At 37.8% G+C, this 9356-nt stretch overlaps 2 protein-coding genes across 3 annotated transcripts in view; both read left to right on the forward strand.

Moving 5' to 3' along the window:
* The window catches only part of LOC106514881 (cell wall protein DAN4), a 10021-nt gene extending 5243 nt beyond the window's left edge, over positions 1–4778 (forward strand). The window contains exons 5-10 of the mRNA XM_014004411.1: positions 9–74; positions 421–495; positions 2404–2508; positions 2619–2643; positions 2717–2799; positions 3333–4778. Coding sequence (XP_013859865.1) covers positions 9–74; positions 421–495; positions 2404–2508; positions 2619–2643; positions 2717–2799; positions 3333–3346 — 368 coding nt within the window. The 3' untranslated portion in view covers positions 3347–4778. The remainder of the gene's footprint in view (positions 1–8; positions 75–420; positions 496–2403; positions 2509–2618; positions 2644–2716; positions 2800–3332) is intronic.
* A 3301-nt stretch (positions 4779–8079) lies between these two features.
* LOC106514882 (DNA damage-inducible transcript 4-like protein) overlaps positions 8080–9356 on the forward strand; it is a 4871-nt gene continuing 3594 nt past the window's right edge. Inside the window, exons 1-2 of one of the 2 annotated variants that reach the window (XM_014004414.1) lie at positions 8080–8237; positions 8386–8502. In XM_014004414.1, the coding sequence (XP_013859868.1) occupies positions 8421–8502 (82 nt within the window). In that variant the 5' untranslated portion in view covers positions 8080–8237; positions 8386–8420. Of the gene's footprint in view, positions 8238–8381; positions 8503–9356 lie in introns of both variants that reach the window. The other variant, XM_014004413.1, reaches the window with a different exon arrangement.

Raw genomic sequence — 9356 nt, forward strand, 5'->3', positions numbered from 1 at the left:
ATCATTAGATTGGACGGGCAGCACTGCTGAATCACCAGTGTTTGAGAATGCAACGCTTGTAAAAGAGCAAAAGGGTGAGATAATTTAGTTCTTCTGTAAACTTTATTTTATTTAGTTAACTGATGTTTTTAACCTCATAAAATGATAAAACAAAAATGACAAATTAGACTTTGTAAGTAGCTGCTGTATTTTAATTACTCGTAGTTTAAGTTTTGTTAAAATCTGAGGTGAAGAAGCAGAAACGGAAACTTCTAAAGAAGATATAATTCATATCTGCATCTGGAGAGCTGCATGTTTGTTTATATCTTGTCACCTAACAAATCCTCCCATACGTTTATATGGTTGGGCAGCAGATTATTTCTTAACGCTGTGTTGTTATTTTTAATATTACTTGAATAATAATTATATGTTTATTGTCAGACCAGACAGGCCAGCTTCCATCAGGAGTGCCCARTGAAGAAAAAGGCAAAGAACCGTCTCAGCAGAAAGGTGCTGGTAAGTTTGATGGCCCCCCACATTAACTTAAACATCCACCTCTTCACAGTCTCTTTGTAGCAGTTTGACAATCATTTCAAAATCAGAATATGATTTATTAAACAAGTATTTTTACGTACAACTATTTAAAACAAACGCCAGATTTAAAACTAGTATTTAAAACAAAAATTACACTGTAATGGCTGCAGCTARCCATGCACCGCTAAATGCAATAATTAAGTCCAGAAATAAAAATGCACAAAGCCATAAGGACTTGTAAAATTCATGTAAGCATACATTAACCAAATGGTGAAAATGACATAATTCACTGTAATGAAATTTAGAAAAACCACTAGCATTCCCTATTAGCACAGCTGTTAGCATAGCCATGTTTRTACTCTTGACAATTTAAAGGAACAGTGTGTAGAATTTTGTCAAGTCTTTTAGCCGACATTGAGATAATCACTAATGACAATAATAAAAAAACATGTCTAATCATTGCAGACAAAGACCTTGTTTTATTATTTTTAACTTACAAAAAGCTGTTTATATCTCCATGGTCACGGGTCGCCACTACAGGCAGCCAAATATTTGATCAATAAAACAAAAAAACTCTTTAATGTATTTAAAAAAAAACATGTCAACATAAACCTAAGTATACGTACTTTTCTGAAATCCCAACCCCAGTAATTCAATTTTTATTCCTCCCACAGTAATTATTAACCCCAAAACATAGTTATCACACAAAAGTCTTTGGATCATCCTGAACACAAACAGGATTGTCTGTTTTGATGTGTCGAAGGGTCAGAGGTCGTGGTGGGGCTCTGTGACTTTTTGTAGATCTTGGTTTAGTGCGAGGAGCTGGAAGAGGAGGGTTACGTGGATTTGGACATGGTGTTTGTTTGATCTTAACCTCGCCAGGTTCTTCCATGTTGTTAGTAAAATCCAGGAGGGGGCATTCCACTTGCTGTCCTGTCGGGGTCTCAGAGTCCAAGAGATCCTCTGTTTGTGATGCTGATGAATCCAGTTGTTCTTCTGGTTCTGCAGCTTGAAGCAACTCCTCTCTCTCTGGTTCTGATTCTGAAGCAGTCCTCTTATCTGGCACGCTGTGTTCCACTGATATCTCAGTTTTCTCCAGCTGTCCTTCAGACGTCAGCTGTTGTGGTTTTTCCTGTTTGTTTCCAGCCAGAACTTTGTTCAGGAAATACTTCATGTTTGAAGCCAGAAGTTGTGCTCCAGTTCACCAGTAGTGTGGAGAGACAGTGACAGAGAGAAGCAGAGGCACAGAGACAGGCCAGGTTGTTCTCTGTGTTTCCTGTTGTTGCAATAAATCATCTCACGGAGTACCTTCATTCTTGGACCACGTATTTCTGTCTTTGTTAAATAAATATCACCATAACAGCAGGATTAAAGTACTTTTTTCCCTGAAAAAGAAGTCTACAAGCCTACACTACTTCCTCACTTGCTGAGAACGGTATCAAATAAGAGCCCCTTACTACAGTATCTTCATCTAACTGTATGTCGGGAACGGAGAGCCGTTAGCCAGCTGCCATCTTGTTCGCCTGTTCACGTGACTCCCACTCGGAACTAACTTTTGAATTAGCGCTGCCCACCACTGCTAACTACATTGTATTGTTACTGTCAAACCTCTTTATTTAGAAAAAAACCTGTAATATCTGAGCTTCCACAAGACTTTTTTTAATTAATTGTGAACAGTAATAGAGTATTTTTAATTTAGCTGGAAAACAGCTGTTTTAAGCACCTTTTATGTTTATTTTAAAACCCTTATCTTGGTATTATTTGAAGGGATGATGGGTTCAAATGCAGAAAATCAACGTTTATGTCTGTTTGATTGATTGACTGCTCAGCCATGTGGTTTTTATGTTGATCTACCACACAAATGTTGGCGACTCTGTTCTCTCACTGCAGGTTCAGACAAAAGGCTGTGGTGGATTCTGCTACCCACCCTCCTGGCTGTGGGTGCGATCGCCATCGTCTTCAAATTCAAAAGCAAGAAAGTCCACGATCACACAGGTATCCTCACAGATAGAACACAAAATTATTATTTTTTATAGTTTACAGGTGCAATTAATGATCACTTGTGATAAAAACTACACTTTAATGTCTCCTTTTGTGTTTAACAGAAACCATCGACACTGGAACTGAGAAGTAAGTTGGTCTTAAAATGTTTGACTCGTGATCAACGTGGAGCAGATAATCACTTCTCCCTTCACCTCCACAGCGCCTCTTTCCAGAGCCGGCCCGAGAGCACCAAAGATGGAGTCATGCTCCTGGGGGTGAAGTCATCAGGCGGAGAAGAGAACGGTGAGCGTCCTTTTCGTGTGTTTCCTGTGACAGTTCCTCTGGTCTGTGGCCGTTTCTGCAAACACAATCTGGCACTTGTTTCAGGGCTGAAGGGCCTTCGCTGGGCAACAGAAGGTGTTTCCTGTGATTTTTCTACCCCCGCCCTAAAACAAGCAGCCGGGACTGAAAGATAGGGGGCTTCCTAACATAAACACAGATTATTTTGGCCGGGAGCTATTGTGTGGCCTGTAAATGTCACCGCGGCTCACGCCTCCACCTATGAAAAAATTAGAAATTTAAAACCTTCCTCCCCGAAAACAATCAGGCCTGGACGGCTTGGCTTCGAGCAACGGAGGGAAATAGAGTCACGCCGTAGGAATTTTGCCAAGGAAGAAAATGTTTATGTTGGTACGGACCACTGGAAGTTTTGGAATTACAACTTTAAAATGAACAAAACATAAAAAAACAGGGGCTATGAACTTCCTCATCAGCCTGTTTGCATTAATCACTTCTCGAGTCTTGTTTCCTTATTGCTCCTGTTTTGTCTGTTTCAGCTGCTGCAAGTTAAAAAGGAAAAAAAAGAAGCATGTGGAAGAGYTACAGAGTTGCAACGGATCTGCAGGAAGAGCCGATGATTGATTTTGTTTTTAGGAATTGATTTTGAGGAAATATTTTGGAACATTTCAGAGTGTAAAATAAAAAAACAAACACGTTCTTCAAGGTGTCAGGGCTTAAACTGAAGCGTATGAAAAATACTAATCACGATTTATGATCTATACAGCCTGTTTTAATGAAGACACTCTTAAAAAGATGGTACAGAACTTTCAATGTGGGGTACTGTGAAACAAGGATGAATAATTAATATCTTACCTGTTGTAGATAGCTCTTTGAATGACTTTAAAAAAGAAAAATGATCCTAAAAGGACCAGACTGATGAGCTAACGGCTAGTCTGAGAGGAGCCATGACCAAAGTGGACTGCTACTGATTTAAAACAACTCCTCAGTGGTGGGCAAAGCTAACCAAAATGTTAGCTCTGCTAGCTCATAATCTGCTAACTATAAATATAGCTTCACTAACATTAAATTGCTTAACTTGTAAAAAATATAAAATATTAAAATTAATGGAACTTTACACTAAATAAACATCTAACCAAGTAAAAAATTAGCAGAACATACCAACTAACCGGTCATCCAGTCTGCTGACGTTAGCTTGTTAGTTAGCTTTTAACTAATTTAAAGTTGGCCAAACCTAATTTAGTGGAAGCTAACTGGTTGGCTTATTGTCAGTTTTTCATTACACCACTAATTATATTGTATTCTTCTGTTATTTGTTATTGATAAATCAATCGGACACTTCTGGCAGGATTATTGTAACAATTATGTTGATTTTAAAACAGTTAAACAACTCATTTCTGTGTTTTAAGACGATCCACTTTGGTCTCGGCCCAACTCAGAATTATCAGCTCAGTAAAATCTGTTTCTTCAAAATGAGGTTTGTCCAAAGAGCTATCTACCACAGGTAAGATATTAACTGTTAATTACCTTTTCACAGAACCCCGCTTCAAAAGATCTGAACTGCCCCTTTAAGTAAAGCTGCACTGCTGTTTTCTGTCTGTACATTTTGGTTCACAAACACGTTTCCTGTAAAGTTCACCCACCTGAGATTCATCACATGTTTGATGTAATAAATCACTTTTTTTGTTTTTATAGTTCTTTGGTTTTGTTGGTGTCGTATTTTATCTGATCTGAAATCCTGTTTTGATTCTGTGTTTTAGGTTTCACTTAAATGTTGTTTATAGAACTGGATCTTTGTAGGTTTATTTCCAGTAACCCTGGCTTGCAAGATAAAGCTCTACATTTATACAAAATCTCGTTTTTTTGGACCTTGGAAGTAGGAGTAGATTATTATTATTATTATTATTTTTCCTGAAGTTTTCTGTTAAGAAAAAAGAAACTCAGATGTAATAAACTGAATTTTCTATAAAGCCACTGGAACTGAACTTGTGGCTCCGTTTAATTTCTGTCAAAGTTTTATAAAAAAACTAGAAAATGTATTAGTTGTCTTTAACTCATCAAAAATGATGACCAAAATGTTCAAAAAAAATTTTCCCACCAGGATTATAGTAAAGGCCTGCTTTTTTGAAAGAAATTCTAAATTTAAAAATTTCAGATAATAATAAAAATAATAAAAGATAATAATAATGTGTTAAAATTATTGTAAAACTGGCAGTCATTTAATCATTTAATAAAATTTCAGTTTTTATAACCATTAATACAGCAARGCCTCATCAGATGTAATAATTTTCTGAAACACTTTTCTCTTCTGTTTGTTTCCTGTAGTTTATTTTATTTTACTGTGATCAGATTCACCACCAGAGGGCGCCAATAGTCAACTCATGGCAGAGAAGTAAAAGAATAAACCAACACATCTGACTTTTCTGATCATTTTTATATAAAATAAATCCAGTTTTACTCATGACTTTGCAATTATGCTTCATGTCTCTTAAATTAGGGTTCTGTGGAGAGGTTATCAACAATATCTTACCTGTTTTACCTGTTGTATTATATACAGGTTGTAGGGGAAACCAGAACGTGAGGCAAAAAATAAATAAAACTACTATAAACCTTTACATTACTGATCATTTGGGACTATTTGCAATTGCAAACAGCAGCAGAAGCTAATTGTATCACTTCCTGTTCTGTCTGGGGCACTTCCTGTGACAACAATCGATGGTTTTGCCCATGCTCAAACTAGTTGTTAGCTTAGGGGTGTCCARTCCTGGTCCTCTTGAGCTGCTATCCTRGATGTTTTACTTATTTCCCCGCKCCGATACACCTGCTGCAATGATTGAATTACCTCTTCASGTTCGGCTGAAACCTGTTGATTATCCAATTATTCATGACAAGCAGGATAGCGGCTCAGTAGGACCGGGATTGGACACCCTTTCACWTGCTTGTCAGTTAGCAAGCAAAAAAGTTAGCTTGCCTAACCACCAATCCAGTTACTAAAATATTAGCTTGGCAAATGCTAAGCCACTAAACGGGTAATAAAACTAGCTGAAGCTAACTGATAACAGCTAACTCAAGGTCTGTCGTTTAAAAACAAATGTGTCCCCAAAAAAACATCAGAATCTTGACTAACCTTGGCTCATGACAAACATTTCTACGTTCACCAAATGGGTAAAACCACAAGCGAAATATTTTCCTCACCAAAATCGTCCTTTCTGACCAGATTAGAAGGAAGTGAGTGGACATTGACGACTGTCACACATCTTTGTCTCCTTCCRGTTAAATCTACCAGAACTMAATTTAGCGTAAGCTAATTGGTCTGCTAAAAAWGTTAAAGTTAGCATGAACGCTTATCCGCTTATTTTCACTATTAGCACTTACTTAATTAGCAGAACTGTGGCTTCCACTGTTAATAAAACTTTTATTTCTCCAAACAGAAGTTGTTCAAAAAATCATCTACATCAGGTAAGATACTTATTGTTCACAAATGAATCATATGTGAATAAAATAGTGTTTGGTGTAGAAATGCATGCACAACATGTAACATTAGGTAGCAGATATTTGTTCTAATGTGTGTGGAGGTTTTTTCCTGATGTGTAGCTCAGTGTGTGTCTGTGTGTGTGTTTAACACAAGTGCAACTCAACAAGCACGTTTCCCTGAGAGCAAGGCGATGCGTCTCCTGAGGRATAACAGGAGGATCGTCTGAGCTGCGATCACGGATCAGTAACCCGACACTCAAMACGTTTTATCTTTTGCCTCGTCCAGGGCTACAAAACGAAGAGCAAATTGTCGAGCGGATTCTGGTCGACTCGTCTTACTGAAAGAARGGTTCACAACACATTTCTGCATGAGACGGCAACTCAGAAAGTCACACTGGAGGACTTTTACATTCATCTGGTTAGAAACTCCTTGTCAAAATGAGCTTCTTCTCTGGGTTTTCTTTGCTTTTGTTTATTTAAAGCTGTAAACTGTTTTTTAAATATGTTTTTATTGCTGCAGCTTGTTGTCAGTGTCAAAAAGAAAAGCTGGGCACTGATCGAAGAGTTAACATTGCTAAAGCTAAATATAGGAGGATAGGTTAAAACACTGCTTCTATGCAGGAAACACCAGGTAGAGCTCAGTTGTTAGTGGTGGAACGTGACCTTTTGTGTTTTTGATCAAAGTTAAACACAAAACGTTGAAGTTMTTTACAACTGGCTCTTTGAGGACCACCGTAACGCTCATGTGGCCCTCAGTGAAAATGAGTTTGACAGTGCTGGTCTAACAGGTTTATTGCTATAGTTTATTCTTTGTCTCATGGTGGAAGATTTATGTTTTCATCTGTTTTTCACCATTTCAAACAAAAATACTTTGAAATGGTTTTCATAAAAGCCCTGCAGAGTTTATTCACACCAGAACCCTTCCTTATTCGACACATTCACACTGAACATGAAACCACAGGGGCAGCGACACCAGCTGAAGAATGTCATCGAGGCATGTTTCTCTCCATGTGACCGAGAGAAACTGGGTCCAACGGGTTCTGTTACTCTTCAACCAGCAGAGATGCTGTGTGATGGAAATGAGACAGATCCAATGGCTGCAAAAGAAAACAAAAATAGCTATAACTCAGTTAAATCTACAGGTATTGGTCTGAAATTTGGTTTGGTAGTAGCTGAGATTGATTTCCAACACTTATGTAAGAATTTTGTTTAAAACTTTGACTGAAGCCGACTGTTTCTGTTAGCAAAATATCTCACGAGCCATGGGATGGATTTTAACAATACTTTCAGAAACAAATGAGTCAAAACAATTCAAGATGGCCGCCATCGCTAATCAATAATGCAGCTTTAAAAATGGCAACAACTCTGTCAATTTCACAGACATTGAGCAAAAWTTAGATTTTATATGAGAATTATTCCCAACACATGCATAATGTGCAAAGCTCTGGGTAATATGTTTATCTTTAGCTTTGACACCATTATCAATCATGTTTTATGTGGAAATTGTGTCATTTAAAACAATAACACTGACAACAAACAACCAAACTGAAGCACTATTTTTTCATAAACACCTAAGCAAAGTGTAAAAAATATGGCTAGGCGGCTAATTTAAAGCGGAAACATAAAATGAAATAGAAAAATAACAGCTGACAGGTCACCTTTGCCACATAGCAACGCTAACGTGCTCCATTAATGTAATTGGACGATTATTCGGGTCGTGGACTTCTCCCAGCCAATCAGCAACGAGCTTCGAAAGTCAGTTCTACTAAAGCCGTGYTCTGATTGGTCAGAAACTCAGCGCAGCTGTGTGCAAGAAGCTATAAAGATTATTCAGAAGTTTTTTGTTGCCGCAGTGTTTGTGTGACAAACACCGACTGTTTAGAAGAAAAGTGGCTCGAGGATTCGACTTTATACCCTAAAAAACCTCATGTGAACTAAAATATTTATTACCTACATATTGCGTGTTTAAGGTGAGTACTTTATTTTTCTGCGGGTTTGTTTGAGCGAGGTTTACCTGCGTAGATAATTATAGCATTTTAAGCGTCAGCTAGCTGCAGAAACCTTTAGTGGAATACTGCGATGCCTTGATTTGACTCCTTTATTTTTTTTTAAAGGCAGCTTTTGTCAAAATCAGCCCAGAAGAGCCGTGAATCATGGTCGCCACAAACAAAATGAAGACTAAAAGTATAGAAGCTTCGGTTGAAAGGCGATAYGAGCAGGTGTGCATGGAGAAAGGTGAGTGTTTGTTTCCAGTTTGTCTGTCTGTGTGGTGCAGGGCTGCAGCACTGGAGGGGAGGAGGGATGTCCACACAGGGTGACGTCATCCTGCTGCTGCAGACACAGCTGTTTACTCCAGAGGTGGCGAAAATGTTATCATTTTAATGCGTTCACCTTTATTCCCTCACTGTTGGCTGCAGGTTCAGGTTACCTGGACCTCAGTTCTGTGTAAAAGTCTTGTCCTCCTCAGATTTCTGATGCTGTTTTTTGTAGTTAATCTTTACAAATTCAGCTGGATTTGACTCATTTTCCAGTCTAGTCCTGATGATTGAGTTTTCTGGTTAAGATAACTACATTAAAAATGCTTCTAAGGTTGAACCAGTGTTTACTAATTTAACATAATATGGATATTTTTGCACCCAGTCAGTATTTTTCAATGCATAGTGGTCTAAATATGTATAATTTTACCTCTGGTTCTTTGAAATATACTTTACTCTAAACAAGCTTCATATTTACCCCTGTAAGCAATGTTATCTTTTTAAAATATACAAAATCTGCTCCATTTATTCCTTTTTTAACCCATACTGATTGCAAACGCACAACATATMGATGTTTTTGCATATTTTAATGCTTCTAACACAGTTTCTGCATCATTAAATGATTGAGGTTATTTTAACTGAAACTCCAAGGATTTGTAAAAAAAAAAAAAAAAGGCAAATATTCCTTTTTGGTTTCAGCCGATTATATTTAAAAGGTTTAAATCGGGGTGGGCAATCATGGTCCTCGAGGGCCGCAGTCCTACATGTTTTACATTTTTCTCTGCTCCAACACACCTGATTCAGTCACAGAACTACCTCTTCCAGGTTCTGCAG

The sequence above is a fragment of the Austrofundulus limnaeus genome, unplaced genomic scaffold (assembly GCF_001266775.1).
Source record: "Austrofundulus limnaeus strain Quisiro unplaced genomic scaffold, Austrofundulus_limnaeus-1.0 Scaffold23, whole genome shotgun sequence".
Classification (NCBI taxonomy): domain Eukaryota; kingdom Metazoa; phylum Chordata; class Actinopteri; order Cyprinodontiformes; family Rivulidae; genus Austrofundulus; species Austrofundulus limnaeus.